Source organism: Chlamydotis macqueenii, chromosome 10, assembly GCF_036417535.1.
Source record: "Chlamydotis macqueenii isolate bChlMac1 chromosome 10, bChlMac1.mat, whole genome shotgun sequence".
NCBI lineage: Eukaryota > Metazoa > Chordata > Aves > Otidiformes > Otididae > Chlamydotis > Chlamydotis macqueenii.
In genome coordinates, this window is record NC_141565.1 from 21476813 (window position 1) to 21497943 (window position 21131).

General features: G+C 41.9%; 1 protein-coding gene across 1 annotated transcript in view; it reads left to right on the forward strand.

Moving 5' to 3' along the window:
• Window positions 1-21131, forward strand: part of ITPR1 (inositol 1,4,5-trisphosphate receptor type 1) — a 167873-nt gene that overhangs the window by 11235 nt on the left and 135507 nt on the right. The window contains exons 2-3 of the mRNA XM_086756031.1: window positions 2620-2727; window positions 6465-6535. Coding sequence (XP_086612157.1) covers window positions 2636-2727; window positions 6465-6535 — 163 coding nt within the window. The 5' untranslated portion in view covers window positions 2620-2635. The remainder of the gene's footprint in view (window positions 1-2619; window positions 2728-6464; window positions 6536-21131) is intronic.

Here is a 21131-nt window from a genome sequence, read left to right on the forward strand (position 1 = left end):
CTCTGTAGTGATGGCTCTGCTAACTCACCCAGAAAAATTTGAAAAGGATCTGGTGAACAGGCCAGCAATGAAATTCAGTCATATCGTGTACCTGAACTACTTCCAGACTTAAAGCCACCTTTCTGGTACCCATAACCATGTAGTGGTTGTAGGTAAAGTTGCTGTACATGTTACTAATGGAAATGTCAATAAGCTGCAAAAGGGTTTATTTTAGGGGTTATGCTATCACGGTATACCTGGTATGTCGTGGTTACAGTATCATGGTGTACGGCATGGTATGTCAGGATCTTCCCCAGTAAAGAAAAGGCAAGAAAATTGAGGCCGTATTCTGGAAAGTCATGCAGAAATTAAATTGTTCCTCCTTAGGTCTGGTTTGGTTAATGGTCTGAGAATTTTTTTTTTTGGCCAAGAGAAAAATCCTCTCTTCTCTAGTGGAAGCCAGTAATTTTGACCTTCACATCCTCTTGGGAACAGCTGCGGTAGACATCTGCCTGTTCTGAAGGAAAAATGACATGGTGCAGTAGAGTAATCCCCCTCGCACCTCGAGTGGGACACCTTAAATGCCACCGCAGAAAGGGGCCATTTGGAAGTATCTACGTTGCTTGTTGACTTCAATACCTTTTGCTTTGGGCTGTATCAATTTAGGGCTGAGTTTTTTAGTCTGAAGTTTGTAGTGAACATCCAAGTCAGGAAGTGTGGAAAGCTGTATTTCTAGTGATGCTAATTCAGTCACTCAGCATATTTCTGTATGTTTCGTGGCAAATATCTTAAAATAGGTAGTGATGTTTTCTGTCCACTTATCGAGAGAGAATGGAAACGGAGTGTATAACATTGCAGTGGCTGAAGGACTTGGCATTAAACAAGCAACCTGAAGCCAAATGGTTTGCTTCTGTATGCACACAGATTTGATTTCAGAGGAGCTGAGACTTCTTAACCCTGCATGTGTACTTGACCTGTTATCTTTTGTTTTTCCTGAATTTGTTTTTAATTGTACAAGTGACACAGGGATTGACAGGCACGAGAATGTCTATAATGTGCTTTGAGTTAACAATAACGGAAGTTGTTATTATTGCCACCAGCACACGTACTTTGGGGGTGAGGCAGTGAGGAAGGATAGCTGTTTGCAACTTTATGGAAGAAAAGCATAGCTTCAGGCTTTTGCTTGCGCTTTGATATCTGCAAAAACATTATCAACATCAATTTTTAAATCTATGTGAATCTATCCTTGTTGGACACCAGCCTTGCTTAATAAACTTGATCCTTACACTTCCAGTGAACAGGATAATGTTCAGTGAAAGGGAGTATTTATCCCCTGTACGATGTCAGGGCTGTGCTCTATGTTAAGCATAATTGCCTTCTACTTAGTTCTCCCAGTGACAGACCATTTAAAATTGATTTGGGTGTGATGTTGGAGAGGGTGAAAGTGTTTTAATTATTTTGTCTCAAATCTGGGAGTCTGGTCCTGGGCAGTGTTCACTGGCAGGGCTGCCTTGCAGAGCAGGTCACCAACCTGGGAGAAGGAGCAGCTTGGAAGAGCTCCATTGCTGCCTGCCGATTGAAACCTCAAGCACAGAAATCTGTTGCAGCGTTTTGAAGTCGTGATCAAAAAGCATCTTGGATCTCCAAGAAACCAGTAAATGGCCTTGGACAAGATATCTTTGAAAATCTATTCAGTTGGGCTTCTTTTTATCTGGACTCATGTTGCTTGTCTCTTTTTTGTTGCCATGACAGATAGAAACTGGCTTTTCTATATTTATTTATATGACAGTTAGGTCCTGTATCATTAAGTCCAAAATCTGAGGCTTTAAAGAACTTAAGGATAGTTCTTAATGCTGTGGAAATTACAGCACGAAGCGGCTGTCTCCTCAGTGTTACATTTAGGCAGTCTTTTTTATAAACAGGATTGAAGTGTTCCCGATTTCACAGGGATTTGGCTTTCTGATACATACATAGCTTAAAGTATTTGACCATGAAAAATCTTAATCTTTACGGTTTTTCGTGCAAAATCTGTTGTCAGGCGTATTCAGTGGGTCTTCACCTAATGCTGTCTTTGGGACTGCAGCTATGAGTGGGTGGCTACCTCGCTGTTGGTCATGTCAATATTTTGACGTGACCAAAAAAATATTGACAAGAATCATGTCAATATTTTACATTACAATTTGCAGTAGCACTACTCCAGCACACCAGAGAACCTTTAAAATATGCTCAAACCTACCTTTGATTCTGGCAAAGGAATGTGTCGTGATTTAGATGTTACAAATAATATGTCTTAAACTGCGGCAGCCCATTTTTCTTCCCCCTTGACCTCTCCCAGGTGGGATGGGATGGGTCGGTATGCCTGGACTGAAATGGCCGGGAGCATCTGTTGGGACGAATACAGCTACCTGTGAAACAGTCCCACGTGGAATAGAATGCCAGTAGCTGCTTGTTTTTTTTCCTAGTTTATTTTTCTAAGGAAGCATTTTGACATGCTGTGTTTCCTTTGATACCTGAAATTCCAGTGCAAGAATGTGTTCAGTGCTTCAAACAAAAGCCAACGGTCTTGTTGTTGCAACCTCCAGTAGCTTATACGAGGAAATTTTCCCTGATAAATATTAACATTGTGCTTTGTTCTTCTAGGGGCGGTAAGCCGGAGATGACTGACAAAATGTCGAGCTTCCTTCATATTGGAGATATTTGTTCTCTCTATGCAGAGGGCTCAACAAATGGATTTATTAGCACTTTGGGGTAAGAACAGCTGTTCTCTTGTACTAAAAACATCCGTAAGAAGGACTAGCAGAGCTCAGCTAGGTATCCTGAGCCTGACTCCTGGGAAATACTGGGTGAATCAAGGTAGCTTTATGTACCGGTTTGGCCCTAAATTTAAAAATGGGCTAAAGCTAGTATGGCAAGCTAGGTATTGGGAGGATGACAAGCATATTGATGGCTGTGGTGTGGTTTTGATATACTTGGTGGGGAGGAAGAAGCTTGTCAAATTAAGATGTGGGAAGAGGGAATGAATGCAGGAAAATGATTTTCATGTTGTTGTCTGTCCGGTGTCCATCTGTGTGTCCCGTCCTGTCCCTCCCCGCCCCCAGTCAGGGATGAATAGGCCCCAGTGCAATCTGCTTATTTGAAAAAGGGATGTAGCCTAGGCAATATAAGTAGTTAAAAAAAAAAAAAACAAACCCTGACCCAAACCATTTATATACCACTAACTTTCCACTATGACTAGTTTTGTCTTTTCTTACAGTATTTGAGGTTTCTCATACTAACAAAATGGTACTTCTCCAGTCAAAGGAGAACGTGTTTTGGATCTTCAGCTTTGTCGATGGCCAGCACCCCAGAGCTGCTGTGCGAACCGTGCCTTGCTGGCTCCTGCCCCTGGTGTGCTTCTCCACAGAGCTGCTTTGCGCTTTCTTCTGCAAAGACGTCAGAGTAGGTGCTCTGTAGGAGAGTGCCTCTTAAGTAATAAGAATTATATGCCACCTCATAGCTGTTCACACAGGAAAAGGAAGAGTTTGCAGAGAAAAGCTGTGGAATTGGAATACAGCTCTGATGAGTGACAGGGTATGTTTTGTTCTGCTCAACTGCTGCTGAGGAGAAATGTCTCTGAGCTCAGAAGCTGGCAGTGGAGCTGAGTACTGATTTGGAAGACCTTGCAGGGGGCTGGATGAGAAGCTCGAAGAGCACATCTGCCTCCTTGTTTCAAGACAGTGAGAAACTAGAGGGAGGGAAATAGCATGCATGACACATTGCTGTGGTACTTAAATACTGAATGAGTAGCAAAGAAGCAACCAGGAAGCTTGATGATATGGTGAGTGGGCACGCGCACAACATGCTCTTTCTCGTTTCCAGTAGCCGTAAGGGCCTCAGGGTGGGTACAGTGACAGCAAATTTTTTGATGCCTACTGTCCAGATTCATCTGATAAATGGAGCTCCCAAGCAGGGTACAAAGACAGCATCCTGGTAAGTCTCTCGGCAGGAAGCGATGGGCTGGAATCTCATCTGAGTGACTCCAAACTAACTTGTAGGTTTAGTCCTCTAGCTATTAGGATTCTGGAATATAAGGGGTCAGAGAAGGAAACAGACACTGAAGATGCACCATGATCTATTATAGGAAAGAGAAGAAAATATGGGATGCTGCCAGAAGGGAAAGAAGGTATGATAAAAGCAAGGGATGTAGTAAGTAGGGTTGGTCGAATAGTATTTGGCGAATGTATTTGACAAATTTCCCAGGTACTCGTCAAATATGACATGTACGCTCTGCAGTATCCAAACAGCTGTGTAACTGGCCAAATACTATCTGCTGAAAACTGGCAAAACGAACTGAGCGATACTATACATTTGGCTATTTTTTTTCTTCCTAGTATTGAAGCAAGTTTGGCAGTAAATAATTCCAGAACAAGTAGAAAGTTGTTATGTTGAACCCCATACAGTGCATGATGAATATTATGCAGTGGCTGTGGCTTCTGATGGCATTGCTGAGCAGATATTTTTCACCATGGGTAGTCCTTTTAGACATAACAGGCCCTAAGCACACTTATTTTCTAGGCTTGATGAGATGTTCTCATGGCAGGTCCCAAGACCCCTTAGTGTTACAAGCATCGTCTTTGATTTGATCAGTACTGTTTTAAGGTAACCGCATTATATAATGGCCACACATCTTCTGAGCCTAATTTAAGCCAGAAATCCCAATTGCTATGTGAAACACGAAATGCATTATCATCTTAATAAGCCTTCATAATCAAATTAGTTTTGTCCCATATTTAATTTAGTCTTTGTCCTGGAAAAAATTAAAGAAGCAAAGGAAAGAGTCAGTGTAATTGTACTCTATCCCATGTGGAGTTTTGACAGTCTTATGTCATAACAATGTGTAATGACTTGTTCATGTGGTTAATGAAGGTGGAGAAACAGATACCACTAGACATTCTAACGTCGTTCCAAACCTTTGAAGAGTGTTCCTACTTAATATCCCTATGACACGACTGTTGCTCAATCAGGACTTTACTCTTGCTGTTTCCCAAACTCATTATGATTACTGGTGTACAATATATCCTCCTTTGTGTTTTTCACCCTGTGAAATATTTTTCTTAGCAGTTTGGGAATTTCCTCTTTATTTTCAATTTGATCTCAGGATGAGAGGGATATATTGCACTGAGTTCATCTCTGTGTGGGATGATCACAGTAACCCGTTTGACCTGATACTTTTTGGCCCTTTGTTCACTAGCAGCAGGTGTTTCAGCCAGCTCAAACACGAATACTACCATTCTTGTTGGAGCAGATATCTGTAAATAAAATACTGGATAGGGAGAAAATCCATGGGGAAAAAGCAATTTACTCTGAATGTTTGTGTATGCAAATTATAGATGCGTAGAACTGTTGAGTCCACTTAATCTCTCTTATCTCTTAATTTTTATGCACTTCATTATTTTCCATAATTGTTGTCTCAAGATGCTCCCTGCATGTAACCAGCCTCTGCAAGGAACAACTCTCATATTCTAGGTCTCAATCTTTCTCAAGTTGATTCTGCATGGGAATGGACTTCTCAAACCTTTAAGATCTTGGAGTTTTACTTTCTACTTTTCTGTAGAAAGCCTCTTTGACAGATTGGTTTTAAGGGGCCAAACTGAATTATTCAGGATCAAATCAGAAGCTATGAAGTATTTGGTTACAGTTACATTTTCACAATTTGCAAATAGTATTTGGTAAAAGCGCAATTCCATGTTGGTCCAAAGCATGCTAAGGGCAGAGCAGTCATGACAAATGCATCTTAACTATTTGTTTTATTCTTGGGGCTTTGAAGTGACCCTGTGGGTGTTTTGCCAATGTACATTCATGGGAGAAGCTCTGTCCTGGCATTTCCTATTGGAATGTCTTGGGTTTGCTTGTCCAAATCACTTCTTTCCTGGTAGAACAGGAGGAGGTTACTTGGATCCCTTGACTTACCTTGTGGTTATGACTGGTGAGCAGGAGGCTGTATTTATGCCTTCCTTTCCCCTGGGAGTCCGTTTTTATTGTGGCAGTTATTGTTTCTGCCTTTTCTTAATACTTGAGGGGTCACAGGAGCAGCGTCCAGTTTGCACAGTCTTCATATTTTCCTGTTTTCTACCCTCCATATAAATTCATTTGCAGCATTATTCAAATCTGTCCAAGAGGCAATGGTTGTTCGAAGGCTGTCTCTCACCTAACTAGAATATGGGCTGTTCTGTCTGCACCTCACGGAGGGGACATAAAGACGATGCGGTATACAGGAGCAATGACTTATTTATTGTCCCGCCTATCCAGGAGCATAGCTCTGGGCAACAGTAAAAATTAGCTGCATGCTTCTCAGAAAGATTTGGCATAAGTTGGCATTTGGGGAATGTCTTCTGCTGAAGTGGCCACTCGGATAAAATATTGCAAGTAGAGGACTGTTTTTGCTGACAAGGATACAAAAAATTGCAAGGGAATAGCATCTCACTTGACTTCTCATTCCTTTGTAGCCTTGTGGATGATCGGTGTGTGGTACAGCCAGAAGCAGGTGATCTTAACAACCCACCCAAAAAGTTCAGAGGTAAGGTTGTTAGCTTTCTGGTTGGAAGAAATCCTTCATTTTGTGCAATGATGTGTAACTATATTTGACCTCCACACTTTCTATAGAATATTTTAGTGTAATTTTCTTCCATGAGGGGAAAAAAAGGTATGTAAGTGTGAATGTCTGTGTGAAGTGAGTTGTGGAACTTCAAAAGAATGCTTTGTGAGGAAGTGGAGATGGGGTTGGCTTTCAGATCTGTCCAAACTTAAAGGTCCCTGTAAGTTTCCGTTCTTTTTCTCCATACTGTCATACATGCTGCTTAGTTACCCAGTACAAACCTATCTAACAGAAGAGGAAAATGAAAAGGAGCAAACGTTTGTAACTACTATTGTTGTTTGACCTCATTTGATATTAACTACATATGGCTTTGCTTTCATGCTGCCAGGAAACTTATGCTTAGTGATAAGAAATTAATGCCTACTTCTTTGCCCAGTTTGACTAAGGCTGATTTGTTTAAGAAAAATCTCAAACAGGAAGAGAAGCACTAACTGGGATTTTCTTTGGAAAAAACCTAGTTGAATTCTTTTTTTTTTTTTCCACCCCTTGGTTGCATCTTTTACCCAAAGGATAGCTCAGCCAAACATTCTAAAAATTTTATCTACCTTTTATTGCTTCTCTCTGATGTGACAGCAACTGTTTGTCTTGTTTCTTTGTTGGATGCATCTTGTTTCCTCGGTTGTGCTTTGCCTTTGTCAGGAGCTCAGGATTACCAGAATTCTATTCAGGTTTGGCCAGAACTGCAGGTGATTGTCCTGGAAAATCATACGCATTCCGTACTGCTGGGTTTGTTTGCTGTTGTTTGGTTTTTTGTTTTCTGCCATGACATGAAGATGTCCCATGTAATGAAACTCTCTTTTTAAATATAGCTGAAGTCTGTGAGTTCTTGTTGGTTTTTCTCCCTTTTTTACGGGAAAACACAATAGCTGATGATTCAAATACTTGAAGAGGCAACCTGGGGAAGTTTTACCATTCAATGTTAAGCTCTCCAGAAAAAGGACAATGGTGTTACTTGAACTAGAGCCCTGACTCTAGGCATTTCTTGACGTTAAAATCACATGAAGGAATAAAGCTAGATTTGACTGAAACTGCTGGGTGTAGAAGGAGGGGAGGGGAGAGAGAAAAGAATGAGAAAAAGGCAATTCTTCCTCGCACAGTTTAGGAACGGCAAGTACAGAGAGACGTTTGTCTGACATAAAACATTGTGCTTAGACATTGTAAATGTTCTCATATTACTTATAATTTATACATGGAGAGAGAATGGTGTGAACCTTTTCCAACCTTTGTCATTACTTTGCTAAAGCATTCATGGGGAAGTTTATGCTTAATGGTAAATGGCAACAGAAGTCATAAAATTTTAGCAGGCATTTCTGTTATTTATACACATGCTTTATAAGTGTAGTCTAAGATAAAATGCTTTCCATGATAAATATGTTCAGAAGAAGTAATAATAAAGTTTATCGCACCATCTTCAACACAAATGGAAAATACTCCTTTCTTTATTTTGAAGCAAAAGCACCCAGAGGCTCGTCTGGGGTGTTGCATGGGAAGTCCCTGGCAAGGTCAGGAACTTCAACCATGTATCGGCAATCCTGCTTGGTGTTTTTATGACACCTTGCAAAAATACCACCCTTGCAAATGGAACAGAAGGTCTTCCCTAAGGTGCATTTATCCAAACAACATCTGGGATGTCAAGCAGCCATGGGCATCTGGTGAACGTAGCTCAGTATTCCTGATATTTAGTTTAGTCATGCTTGAGATGTAGTCTTCATTGCCTTGGGCAGTGTCACAGGCACAGCAGATCAGTGGCACAAGATAGCTCTTGTACAGTAGCAGCCTGGGGTGGGAGCTGATGTGGAAATGTCCCAGTATCCAGTAAACTTCGTACGTGGTGCCCATGTTTGGATGATTTCGTGTAGTCCATTCTAGTCATCACTGCTGATAGGATCACTGCGGTTTGAAGCCTTTTTGGAGATTTCATTAGAGCAGGACTATAAATAATCAAATATAAGTGACTGATATTATAACTTTACACAGTAGTGGCAAAATGTCTCTGCACTATAACCTGTTCCATATCTATGTGCGAATCCTCTTTCCAACGAGCTGTGCTTTAAGGTGTCCGGATGCAGGTCAGTCAAATCTGAAATCACCTTCTGGGAGGAACACTTTGTGGCCAGTCTCGAGGATCTCACTTCAGGTAGTATTTTTAAGAAATGTAATTTTAAACTTCTCTGAGCAGGTCTGTCTTCTGCAGGCAGATGTAAACCAGTTGTACATACAGTTTTCATGCTGAATCGAAGTGGTGAGAGATATCTAGAAGCAAGATTCACTGCTTAGCTGTGCATACATGACTTTTGAGAAAATTCAGTGTGAAACTAAAGCGTGTATATCCAGCAGCAGAATTAATCCATCCTGTTTTTTTCTTAGCCATGGGTGTTTCAGGTTTTAAAAAGTCTTGTTGCCTAGGCTACGCTTAATCAGTTGCATCTCGTGGCGGCAGCAAGGCCCTGGTCTACAGGGTGGTGGTTTTTCTTTCCTTTCTACTTTAGATCCTTGAAATACAGCGGAGCTGCTGTGCACCAAGTGGTGGTGTGTATGCACCATCCTTCCTGGGAGAGCCTCTCATACGCACAGCAGTTGACAGTAATGCTTAAGTGTGAATCTGTGCTGTCACTAACCGCTGATAACCTGCTTGTGGTGTGAAAGCAGTCTCTGCCTGAGGAATGCCCTTCTAAAAGCAAGCACTTCATAGCTGAAACGGAGGTGGGTTTTGTGTGCTAGTCAGTCACTCCTTTTAAAAATGTTGGCTTTAAGTTGTCCTAAGGAAAATTCAGTGAGGGAAGCTTGATGTGTGTTTGGATGCAGCGGCACGCTGGAGTCGGAGACGGGAGCGACAGAGCCTTTCAGTCTGCTTGGAGGAAAACGTACAGAGGTATCCTGAGGACATGAGGGCTTGCTTTGTTGACAAAAGTTGTGGAAAAAGCAGGCTGACGTTAATCTGGTGGTAGTGGAGCCCTGAAAGGGGTGAAATGCAAGAGGAGGCTGAGAGTAAGATGGGATAGTGTTCAGGTAAGATCTGGAGTGTGATGTAAAAGTATGAATGAGACACACACAAAAAAAAGTCCAAGGATGTGTTAGATGGAAAAAACTAAGTGCCAGAGTTGGCAAGAACTCCAGTGAAAGAGATGTAGTCCAGCACCCTCAAGTTACTATGAGTGTTTACCAGTAGTTGTTTCACATATTACATGCTGTTGTGCCTCTAGATCCTTAAAATATTAGTTTGACCACTTGAAGGTATGAAGGCTGATTTCCCCCCCACCCCTTCCTTTTTCCCATCCCAATCAGAAGTAGATAGCACCCGAAGTTAGTGGTTTGAGGTTGGATGGTAATTATGGTCTGTGAGGTTTCAGTGGACTTTTTTTTGTTTATTCTGGCTTTCTGAATCCACTTTAAATATGGTGGCTTGAGTGTTTGGGTTTTTTCAAGTACGATGTTTCTCTGACCCTTCATGTTTTCAGCTCCAGCTAATTCAAAACTCTTCTAAACTGCCTTGCAAGACATTAAGACTTAAGAGTACATTCATTAGGGCGTTTCTTTTTACAAATGTTAAAATGAAAATTCTTGTGAAAGAGTATTTTGCTTAACTGGTCTGTGTACAGATGAGATGCCTGGAAAAAAAATTCTAGTTGTATGAATCTCCAAAAAAAAGAAAGTATGTGATAATTCCTTGGTTATCTGCACTGCTTTGAACAAAAAACCCCACATTTTACGTAATTCATAAAGCTGGAATCGTTGCTCTAATTGCTGTCTTTTGAGTATGACTGTGCATCTGAATAGCAACTATAAATGAACATCCTTTTAACGCACGGATTTATGTGGAAAGTATGAACGACAGCTGACCCTCCGGCTAGTCTAAAAGCACCGGCGTTTCATTAGAAATCATTTGTAATTAAATGCCCAGAGACAGCCCTTTTTCAGATGCAGGTCAGACCTAGCAGCAGTGGCGAAGCTGAAGCAGAGGCCAGGGCTGATAATTTCGGGCTCTTGCTGCTGGTCCTGTGCTCTCTTAGTTTGCGTGTGCTTTTGCAGAGGTTTTATTTGTGCTCGCTTTGTATTGGAACGCAGCGCTGCGCTGAGCTGAACGTGTTTGCTTAACGCAAGACACTGCTACTACAGCAGAGCAGCCCGTCTGACAGCCTTCTCAGGAATGCCATACAGCTCTTTATTTGGGACGCGGATCGGTCTGCCAGGGATCGGAGGCTTTGCAATAGCTGCATGGAACAGGAAAAAGGGCGCTTACTGGGTTAATCTGTCCGGCAGCCACCTCCTTCCAGAACATTGTTTTAGTAGTTGCTGGGCAACACTCTTTTTTTTGGCAAGATGTTCAAGGAATGAACCCGTATCTGAGACTTAAAATACCCTCATGGTGAAGCAGAAGATGCGTAGTTCAAATTCTGTTTGTTCTTTTGATCCCGTTCCATCCTCTGTGCTCTTTCTGAATATTGCCTTCCCCAAGCGATGCGTCGGGGTTGTCTGGTGGTGTCGGGGGCTGGCACGGAGGGTCGCAGCCTTTCAACTGCAAGTTCACCTTCAGTAGAAGGAATGGCCTCGGCACTACAAAGAAGCTTTAATACATAAATATATAAATTTATATATATATATATATATAAAAAAAATATAGATATCTACATACTCCAATTTTTTAAATGAATTTCTCTTAAATTCAATTTTTAGGATGAATTTCTCTTAAATCTGTACTGTGCTTAGCATTGATGAGGTCAATATGCTCCTCTAACAGAAATGTTTTGAGTCATGATTTCCTCTTCATAGCTTTGCCACCGGTGATCTGAAGCCTGTACACTGCCACTTTGTTTGACGTGAAGGAAACCATACAATTTATTAGGTACTGATAGTCTACGGAGTTACGTTGCATACATATGGGATTATTTAGCCTTACTTAGCCAATGCAAGCTTGTTTATAGTTTGGCATTAGAACTGAGATGAAGGGAATTTTCAGCTGAAGGGTCGTGTGCATAGTTTTCCCAAACACTTCAGAATATTAAAAACCAAACTAAACCAAATAGCCAGGTCCCTCTGACTGTTAGTTTTGGAAAAATTAGCAGCATATAAAGTGTGCTTTCTAGGTATAAAGTAGTTCAGTACCATCCCCTGTATTCATCAAGGAGGATTTTTTGCTGTATAAGCCTTCAGAGATCATATGTTCAGCTTCAGGTAAGTGCGCAGCCTCAAACCCTCTTGCTCTCTGCTCTCCACATGTACTTTTCCAAAGCTGCTCTGGTGAAAGCAATTACATCAGCTCAGATTGCTTTTTAAACTTTCATGTGAAATAGTCTGAATTGTATGACTTTCTGCATATATTAGATGAGTTCGAGTGGGTGTTTTGCAGAGGGCTGAGGGCATATTCCTGGAAGGATGGTGAGAAGAAGAGGGGTGACAGACCTCGGCTGCACTGCCGAGTTTTGGCTCCCTGTGCTCTTGAACATGGAGTTTCTAATTCTGGTGAAATGTTTTGGGTATATTATTAAAGTGCCTAGATTCCTTTAAGGAATATTGAAGCTAATGTCTATAAATATGGCTTTTTTAGCTCTAATAACCATATAAAAGAAGATCAAGTAGCAGAATTCATTTTTTATGCAGGAGGCAGAGCTTTTGAGAGGGCTTGAGTGCCGAGTTCAAAGCTTAGCATGGTGACCTTGATGAGAAATAAATAGCTTGCAATAGAAAAGTAACTCCTTTTCGGTTTTGAGATGTCCAAGACAGACTAAAATGCACACGCTGAGTACCAAAAGTAGGAAATGAGGCAGCAACAGTCAAAATCTATTTAATTAATGGCTTTGTTTTTCCAAAGAGCCAAATGCCATAAAAAGAAAAAGTTGTTTCTTAGCCCATTTTCAAAAAGGATACTAAGGTCATGGTTTAGTGTAAAATCAAAAGAAACTGTAGGACTGGCACAGTGGAAGAGAAAAATTATAAAAATACAGTCTAATGCTGTGCCTGTAATTTCTTTATTTAAAACCGAAGCACTGGTCATTTTGTGTAGGAAAAATCTTTCAGTCTTGCTGAACTAGGATATAGTTATAATATCCAAAATACATTTTTGCTGCCTTGATGAGGAATCCTTTAGTATGATTTTAAGTATTTATAGAACTGTACTAGAAAACTGCAAACTGCTAGTACGCATTTGAATTTGATGCCCTTTATACGATGGAGAAATCCTGAGCGCTGTCTCTGAAATGTGAATCTTTAGCCCACTGCATCCTACGTTCAAGCAGATGTTATAGGCAGTTGCCACCGTGGTATTTAGGTATTTCAAAAAAACTGAAAAGTCAGGAGCGTTGCATTTTCATACAGACAAAAGCTTCTTTGTATCTGCTGAAGCTTGGAAACCCTTGTGAGAGAGGGAGTCCTCATCAGGAGCTGATGCACCACTTAAATGAACGCACCCAAGCCTCCTCTTGTCTGCAGGTGAGATGGTAGGCAACGTATGCTGCCTTCTCTCCTGACCCTTGGTGGCTTTGGTGGGACAGCACCGGCTCCTCATCTCCAGCCATTTTTAACCACAGGGTTTGTGGTAGTGCCAGGCTCACCAGTGATTACTCGTACGGCTTGCTGCATTAGCAAGAGGAGGCGCAGTTGGAGAATGGAGAATAGGTGTTACACTCCAACTTGCATAGCTGCCATATCCTGTAATTTATCTAAATGTGCAAAAGGAGCTGGCATTGCTTTGAAATTTAGTAGTGACTGGATGCAGGAACCGAGGGGAAGCTTTTTTTTTTTTTTACACAGGAAGGTAAGGATTTTCATGGAGAATGAATCACAAAGCTGGTTTTGTTTGCCACATCCATGGTAGTTTGTTTCCTCACTGACCTGTGAAGCAAGACAAGTTGGTAGTCCAGCTGGTAGGACTTCCTATGCAGGACCAGGAAGCACCAGGACATCGTAAAGACATTCCAGCTCCATGATGCGATGTGCTTTGCTGAAACAGTGGATAAATGACGGGCTAAGTAATTATTGGTTTAACTGGGGTGGTTTAGCACAGTTTTCCTGTGTCCTAGTGATTGAGTACCAAGAGCGCAATGGAACAGGTCTGTATGGCACAGGTAACAAGTTTCTGTCAAACTTCATATGAAAGAAGTTCTCTATCCTGAGCAAGAGGAGCTGGGTTTGCTGGGGACACAAGGCGCAGGCTGTGAAGATTGGCTAGGCTGCATTAGCATGCCGGTCTGTACCGGGAGTCCTGTGGTCAAACAGCTGCCTGCCAGCTTCTGGTTTTAAAGTGCTTTCATCTTGGATGTTTTGCATCTAGATGAAGGCAGAGCAAAGCCCCTTTGAAACAGAAAGTGGCCATTAATGTGCATAACTGGGACGCGGTATGAAAAGCACAATCTGTTGGTTAAGGTACTGCAAAAGAATGAGGAGATTTAATTGAACTCCTGGTGTGAAGTTTTATCATCTGTGTACTTCATTTGCCCATCCGAAAAGTGTGGGCGGTAATTCTGTACTGATGGGACGTTCTGTGCAGGATGGCAGGGGAAACGCGCTGGTGTAGCGACCGTGTCCTGAAAATGAAGAAATAAGCCAAGCGCTGGTTTGAATGTTCGTTCTTTCTCAACAGCTCTTGCAGGTCTGAGCTTTTTTTCCCCCGGTGGAAAGTTCAGGGTATTTCAGGTAGGATTGAGAGGGAGGGATTGCCAAAAAGCACTGCTTAGCTATTAAGTAGAACAGTACTGTTAATAAACCGAGCCCCAGCCTTGTAGACAAAAGAATACTGTGGCTTTGTTGCCATAGTTTCAGTGCAAAATCTGACCTTAGCTACAAAAACATTCGGTTAGAAAGAACTAGCTAATCAGTTTTCTAAAATTAGTGTGTTCCCTAGTACATAAGCCAGTATGAACAGGATATTTAATGAAATATTATACTTAGTCACAAGAGCCCAAGGGAGTGCAATGCCTTGGTGAATTGTGGGGGTGGGGTGACATTGGTGCGTATCTTTTAATATAGCAAAGTTATTAACATTTGTGGCTTGCTTAATATTTAGGGTAGCTCAGCGGTTGCGTTCTTCTGTGTGCTCAATCTGCTTTGCTCTGTTCCTTTAAAAGCTCTGAGTCTCTTCTGTAAGCTGGGAAGACTGGGATGCTGATGAGTCTCATCAATATGAAGCACTTCCAGAGGATCTTCAAATAAAGTTCAGAGCGAGCCCCGTTGTGCTTTTTGTTGGTACAGCCCGAGTGCTTTGCAGATGGAGTCTTACTCATATAGGAGGATGCAAATACTGAAGCAGATGGATAAAGTCGTGAAGTTTGCAGGAAAAAATTGTGTGAGGGAAGCAATCTCCCAGGTAATGGGTACCAGACATCTTCAGGTTTTCACCCGTTGTCTAAAGTGCTGAGAAACTTAAGGGAGACATTCAGAGAGAGGCTGGTTGGTAAGGTCTGGTGTGTAAAATACTGCGGTCAGTCCAGAACACCTGACCTGAGAGTGCATTTATTATGCCTGAGGCTCACTGACCTGGCCTTGGGTGAGATTTTATCAAACCGCAGTTAACCTAGAGTCAAAGAAATTTTTTTTTCTTGGCAATGTGGGAACTGTGATGAATTATCAGGTTTTCTTATGTGCAAGTTGGTTCTTTGGGTATTAATATAAGAAAAATATCTACTATGCAAATTTGGGGCAGGAGGCTAGGTGAGCTGTCTGTTATTCACCTCTGTTTAAAATTTAAGTTCTCATTCAGCCTGCTCACTCTTTCTGCCTGGCCAAGCGGTATTGCCCACGTAGCTTTCTGGAGTCACCAACATGCTGAATTTTTCTCACCATAGATCAGTTTGCAGTTTGCAGTGAAGGAAGCTGAACTGCCTTCTCTGCAGATCTGACATACAGGATCGTGCTGGTAAAACCCAGATTTGCTGGCACCTCGTTGGCAGCACTGGGAGCCGTTGTCATCCAGCTCTGCAGCCCAACTTGCCTGCTGTATCGCACAGGGGTGAGCAGTGGTCCTTTACTGCTTGGTGCTTCAGAGAGACCAAACCTGTGGGAAGAAGACTTAGACAAGGAGCCTCTGAAGCATCTGAGTGGCACTTACCAGTTTGGTGGTAGCTTTTGTTACTGCTGTTACCCAGAGTGAGTTACTAATGAATTGCCACCTCTTCTGACAGTGCTTTGCAGCTAAGGTTAAAAGTGCCTGTAATTAGTCAAAAGCAACTGTAATTCACTTAATGAATTTCCTGAGACTTAGCTTTAGACTGTCCCGGGTGTGCAGAAGAACGAACGTTTGGTGACAAAGGCAGTGGAGTTTGATTCAGAAAAACGTTTTTCACCTTGAGTGTGCTGCACCTTGCAAAGCTGAGCTGTCAAACAGATCCTCCTGGCTCCCTTGGTTTTGCTTGTGACACGTAGCTTGTGATTCCTGATGCAGCACACAGTCACAGGAAGGTGTGATCCATATTCTTGAATCTTCCAGTTCGGATTTGGATTACCATGTTTATGCTTCAGGGTTTCTATTTTTTTGCCTTGTAAACCCAGCTGCCTTCCCCAGTAAACTTTACGAAACTATACCTAGATTTTACTTTGGCAGAAGTACAAACAATTTTCTCAATTTTTTCCCCTTTACGTTTTTTTGTTACCAAATTTGCTTTCCTCTTACCCCTTGACTTGGTGTGATCATGAGGTGTTTTGTTTTTCGGAGTGAGCAGATAAGTGTGCTGTGACACTCCTGAGGATCTCATCTGCGTTGAACTCTTCAGAATCTCTTCTGTAGAATCTCACTTCTCTGTTGCTTTTATGACAGAGTGAAGTTCAGTGCTGCTTGCAATAGCAGTAAGCTAGACTAAAAGCTTCAATTATTATACTTTACCTAAAAAATAAGGTTTTATATTTTGAAAGGACTTACAGTTCAAAAATATTTTCAATGTAGGTTATTCACTTAAGAAGACAAGAGACGAATATGGTAGGTACCCATAGCGAGGAGGGCTGAAGTGTACTGTGTCCAAGTGCCACATGGAAGTCATTAGTCAAAGCGGAACCCAGCCTCAACCTAGAAGTTAAATAATTTCACTTCTTATTTTCTTGGTAGCCTGTTCTTCGCTGAGCAAGAGTTGTGACTAAAGCAGTGGTATCTCTTCAGCTGAAAGCTCAGGGAAGTAATGCTGTAGGTACTTCTGTTAGAGAGCAGTCAGAAGAAAAATGGTGGGGCTGCCAGTGTAGCCAGCCATAAAAATGTGCTGTTACGAAAGGTAGACCTTGCCAGGTGTCTTCAGTGAGCGATCTGTGACACTTGCATCTTCCTCTGTCCCCACATTGCTGCTGGAGATTGAGTACTCTGTCCTTCTCGCTGCAGAATTTGGGTTCATCTTTCAAGATGAAGTACAGTACTTAATGTGTCAACAGCTGAGTGTGATTTCGCTTCTTCAGTTGTTAATGGATTAATAGCACCTCCAGCTGAGTTCTTCACATTGCTGTGTGGAGATCAGGGTGCCAGTGCTGATCTGTCAAGCTCAGTCTGATTTGATACCTGTCTGCATAAAATCTCCAGTCTTTCCTGCAGAACTAAAGTTTGTGATCCAAATGCTAGGAAATGAGAATTGTTAGTGAGGGTTCTTGATCCTGAAAACTGCATTGCGGTTTTTGCAATTCAGAAATAAATTTGCTGCTTTGAGGTCAGTCTTGAAAAGCACTCACTGGTTCTTTAGAAATAAACTGGAAAATACTCGTTTCTTGCCGTACTTGGCAGCTGGACTGGCTGGGGTAGGGAGTTAGGAAAATCCCAGATTAGCGTTTAGTGGCCCATAAAAATGCAACTGGTACAAAGAAGCCTTGTGTTTGTCACCTAGAAGTGGTGTTGTTTGTAAACATATCTATGCTGATTTTGCTCATTTGTTTAAAACAAAAACAATTGGCACATGTAGGAGGCTGTTTCTTATGCAATGCACTTGCCTTTTAAACTTCTGACTTTGTGGTTACAGCAAAGGATGAAATGTGTGCAGTGTCTGCTGTGAGTTTGTGGAAGTTCAGGTGGAGGCTTTCTGCCGGCTGGTAACTGGTAACGGAGCTGTTTGTCCCTCCACCTTCAGCTGGTCTGGAGTCAGAGGGTTCAGGTTGATGTGTCTTGTGTGACTGTTTCGAATGCTAGAATAGCCATTGCAGATTGATGTCAAATGCGGTGTTCCTCCAAATTTTTATTCTAATGAACAACTTATTATGCAGTCAAGTAAGTCATTTATGTGTTAGGCCTAACACTTTTTTTCATACCTAATTTGTGAAAATAATCAGTGCTGAGTTCTCAGTGTTGGCAATTATCATCTGTTTTGATTATATAATACACAAGTTCAATGAAAACATAACTCCTTGTGTTTTGGTTGAAGAGTCTTTCTGTAGCTCTCAGTCAGATTTTCAGAATAAGAAATCACCTCCAGGCTCTGCTGACAGCGGAGAAACCATGACATTGCTGGAAAACACTGCTACAGGATCTTCTCCTGCTAATGAGAACAAATTTATCTCTGGGTCAGATTTTATTAAGGATATAGAAAGCTTTGCTGTGCAAAAGCAATCTGGTAACACTTAGACATGTATTTAGTGAATGTCAGCCCTTTTAGTTGTCGAGGTTAAAAATTATACCAGGAAAAAATAGACATAGAACTTGTAGGCATGAGGAAGTGAGAGAGCTGGATGAGGGAGCAGCCATCCTGAAAAGGAAAAAAATCTTAGCTATATCTACAAAAATCCTTCCCTCTGCCTTCAGAGCAGTGCAGGATCTCCAGCCAGCACCAGTTAACTTTGAGCAACCCCGAGAGGCAATGGTTCATGCTGGTGGTGGCCCGGTAGGCTCTGGGACCGGCACGGGAGCTTGGTACAGAAGGATTGGCTTGTGTTTGGGATTCCAGTCCATAGCTGCTCCTTATGCTGTAAAGCTGTGTGTTATTTCTGAAGAAACAAGAATAAATCTCAGTGTTGGAGAACGTAACCGGTACCTGTGTGAAAGAGGAAAAGTTTAGCCCCTCTCTGCAGACCTCTGGAGTGGAGTTGTTAGAGCCTGGTGAGGCTGGGACACTGAAGGTGACCAGAGAGGACCAAGCTGGGTATTTACTTCAGCGTTGTTAAAAACACTCCCAGAAGCAGGAGTTGTAGTACTGACCTGGCACATGTTCCATCAGTCCACCCTGGAAGTTTCAATTAATCAGCACCAAAGGCTTCAGAGAAAGGCTGAAGAACCAAGTGGTGGATTTGTGATTTTGCTTGGTCACAAATGGCTTCAGCACAGACAGACGACTTTGTCAACAGCAGCGTCTTTATGTTAATTTAACTACATGTTCTTGTCAAAAGCATCCAGGTGCCTTTGAATTCTTGCTCACATCCTAACATCGATATTAAGCAAAGATGCTTTTTGGAGCGTACACATACATGCAGCTTTCCTAGGGGTTGCGTTGATTTATTCAGTTCTGTCCTTCAAAAGTGCGTTTTCAATATTGATTTAAAAGCAAATAATGTTTCCCGTTGATGTGATCACAATGAAAGCTGGTAAGAACTTGAGGTACTGTACTGTAAGAATCGTAGAATCATAGAATGGTTTGGGTTGGAAGGGACCTTCAAAGGCCATGTAGTCCACCCGCCCTGCAAGGATATAACTAAAGTTATTCCTGGAAAGAATAACGAAATTTCCTCATATTTCCTGAGAAACAAAAATTGTATCTTTGCTGCTTGCTGTGGGAGCATTTGACTATGGAAACGGGATGGTGGCTGCGTGCCCTGCATGTGCTCGGTACTGAGCAATACCCGGGAGAATAACCTTTCCCTGCTGCAAAGTACGTGCTCTCTAAATAGGAATGGCAGCACCCTATGAGCTGATGTCTTAGGGACTGGGAGGTGAAGTCTGAAGGCAATACAGATTTTGCAGATAATTCTTAGTTATCATTGACAAGTTTTAAAATAATCTAAGAATTTATATCCGCTCACTGCTTGTCAGGCAGATGGCCTTGGTCCCGGAGAATGACAATGAGGAGAAGATCCTTCAAATATGATCTACAAGATTTAATTCCAAATATATTTTTTCCATATGCTGTCACTCATGTACTTAAGCTTTTTGTGTTTAGTGAAGATTAGGGAAACTTGACAGATGATAATTCTGCATTGGGATCAGAATTCATCTCCAGAGAACTCTTTGGAGTTTAACACCTTTTTTTATCTTAGTCTCCTTACAGGTTCACGTGTGTGTACGTATAAGACACACACAAATAAAAATTGCAAGAGAAGGGAGTACACTATATATAGGTGATTTTATATCCACTAATATTTCACATCAGCTTCTTAATGTTATGGTTGACATTTAATTTTGAATTTTTATCTGATGCAGAAAATTAGGAAGGTGTTTTCATACTTTTTTTTTTAGTATTTAGCTGAAGCTACCTTGAAAGGTCAGCAGGCATCACCATAGTTTTCCAGTCTTCACAGCCCTCAATGCTAAGCAGTACTTTTCAGGACCTGGAAGGCGTATGGGTGAGCAGGGAAAGCTGTAAGGGAACAAACGTCACTAGTGCTTTGCCTCCATGAAAGGTTAGATTGAGGGGAAACCCTGCAGCTGGGTTCTGTTTCCAGAGGGGTGCCGCCATTCACGTGTGCAGCCTCTGCACCCCAAACCAGCAGCTGGTGACTGGGAAGCGGGAGGGATGGGGGAGAGGGAGCAGCGCAAGGGAGAGGGGAAAGGCCTTGGCGGGCTTTCGGGAAGGTGGGGAGTTCATGGGGGATTCTTGTTCTTTACATGGGTGAGAATAACTGAATGTTCAGAATAAAACTGGAGCAAATGTTTTGTTCTTGTAACTTCTCTGGGAATCCCTTATTGGAAAGAATATGAAAACATTGATGCTTTTCACTTTCTGAAAATCATTAGAAAAAAAAAAAAAAAACAAAATCAAGGAGAAAACTGTAAAAGTTATTGGAAAAAAAAAAAATCAGAAAAAGTGGCTCTTTTTTTCAGATACTTTCCAGGGGGAAGGGATTTCTGTTTGTAGAAATTTTTCTTTCAGCTTTCTCTGTTAAAGCTTCCGTAAACAATAGCACGTGTGCGTTTGTGCTGTATTGAGGAGCTTTGTGATCCTTCGCTGGGGTTTGTTTCTGCCTGAAATGCGGCTGTCGGATGATAACTGGGAAGGGATTGAGTGGAGCTGTTGGCTTCTCATGCAAAATTAAAAAAAATCCATCTTGCTGTACCTTGCTTTCCCTTCAGGTACTCCCAGTGGTCTGTTTTCTCTGTTGTGCCTTTTCTGTGCAGAAACTACATTGGACTGGTTTGTCTGCTCTGTGTTTTTGTCAGTGTAGTGAGCCTGGTCCTTGCTTTGATGGCCCTGCTTCTACCACAGCTGTCAAACCACCACCTTGAGATATACAAAACCCCGAGGTTAGTCACACAAGCCCGTTGCCACAGATGGTTTTGGTCGCTGTGCATGCAGAATTGTTGGGAGTCCTGGCTTGGAGACGTGCCTTTGAGACGCCGCAGTCTGCGATCCCAAACAGTTAACCGCTCTACGGAGCAGTGTGGTATTTGCGCAGAGTTTAAATTGTGGCTAATACA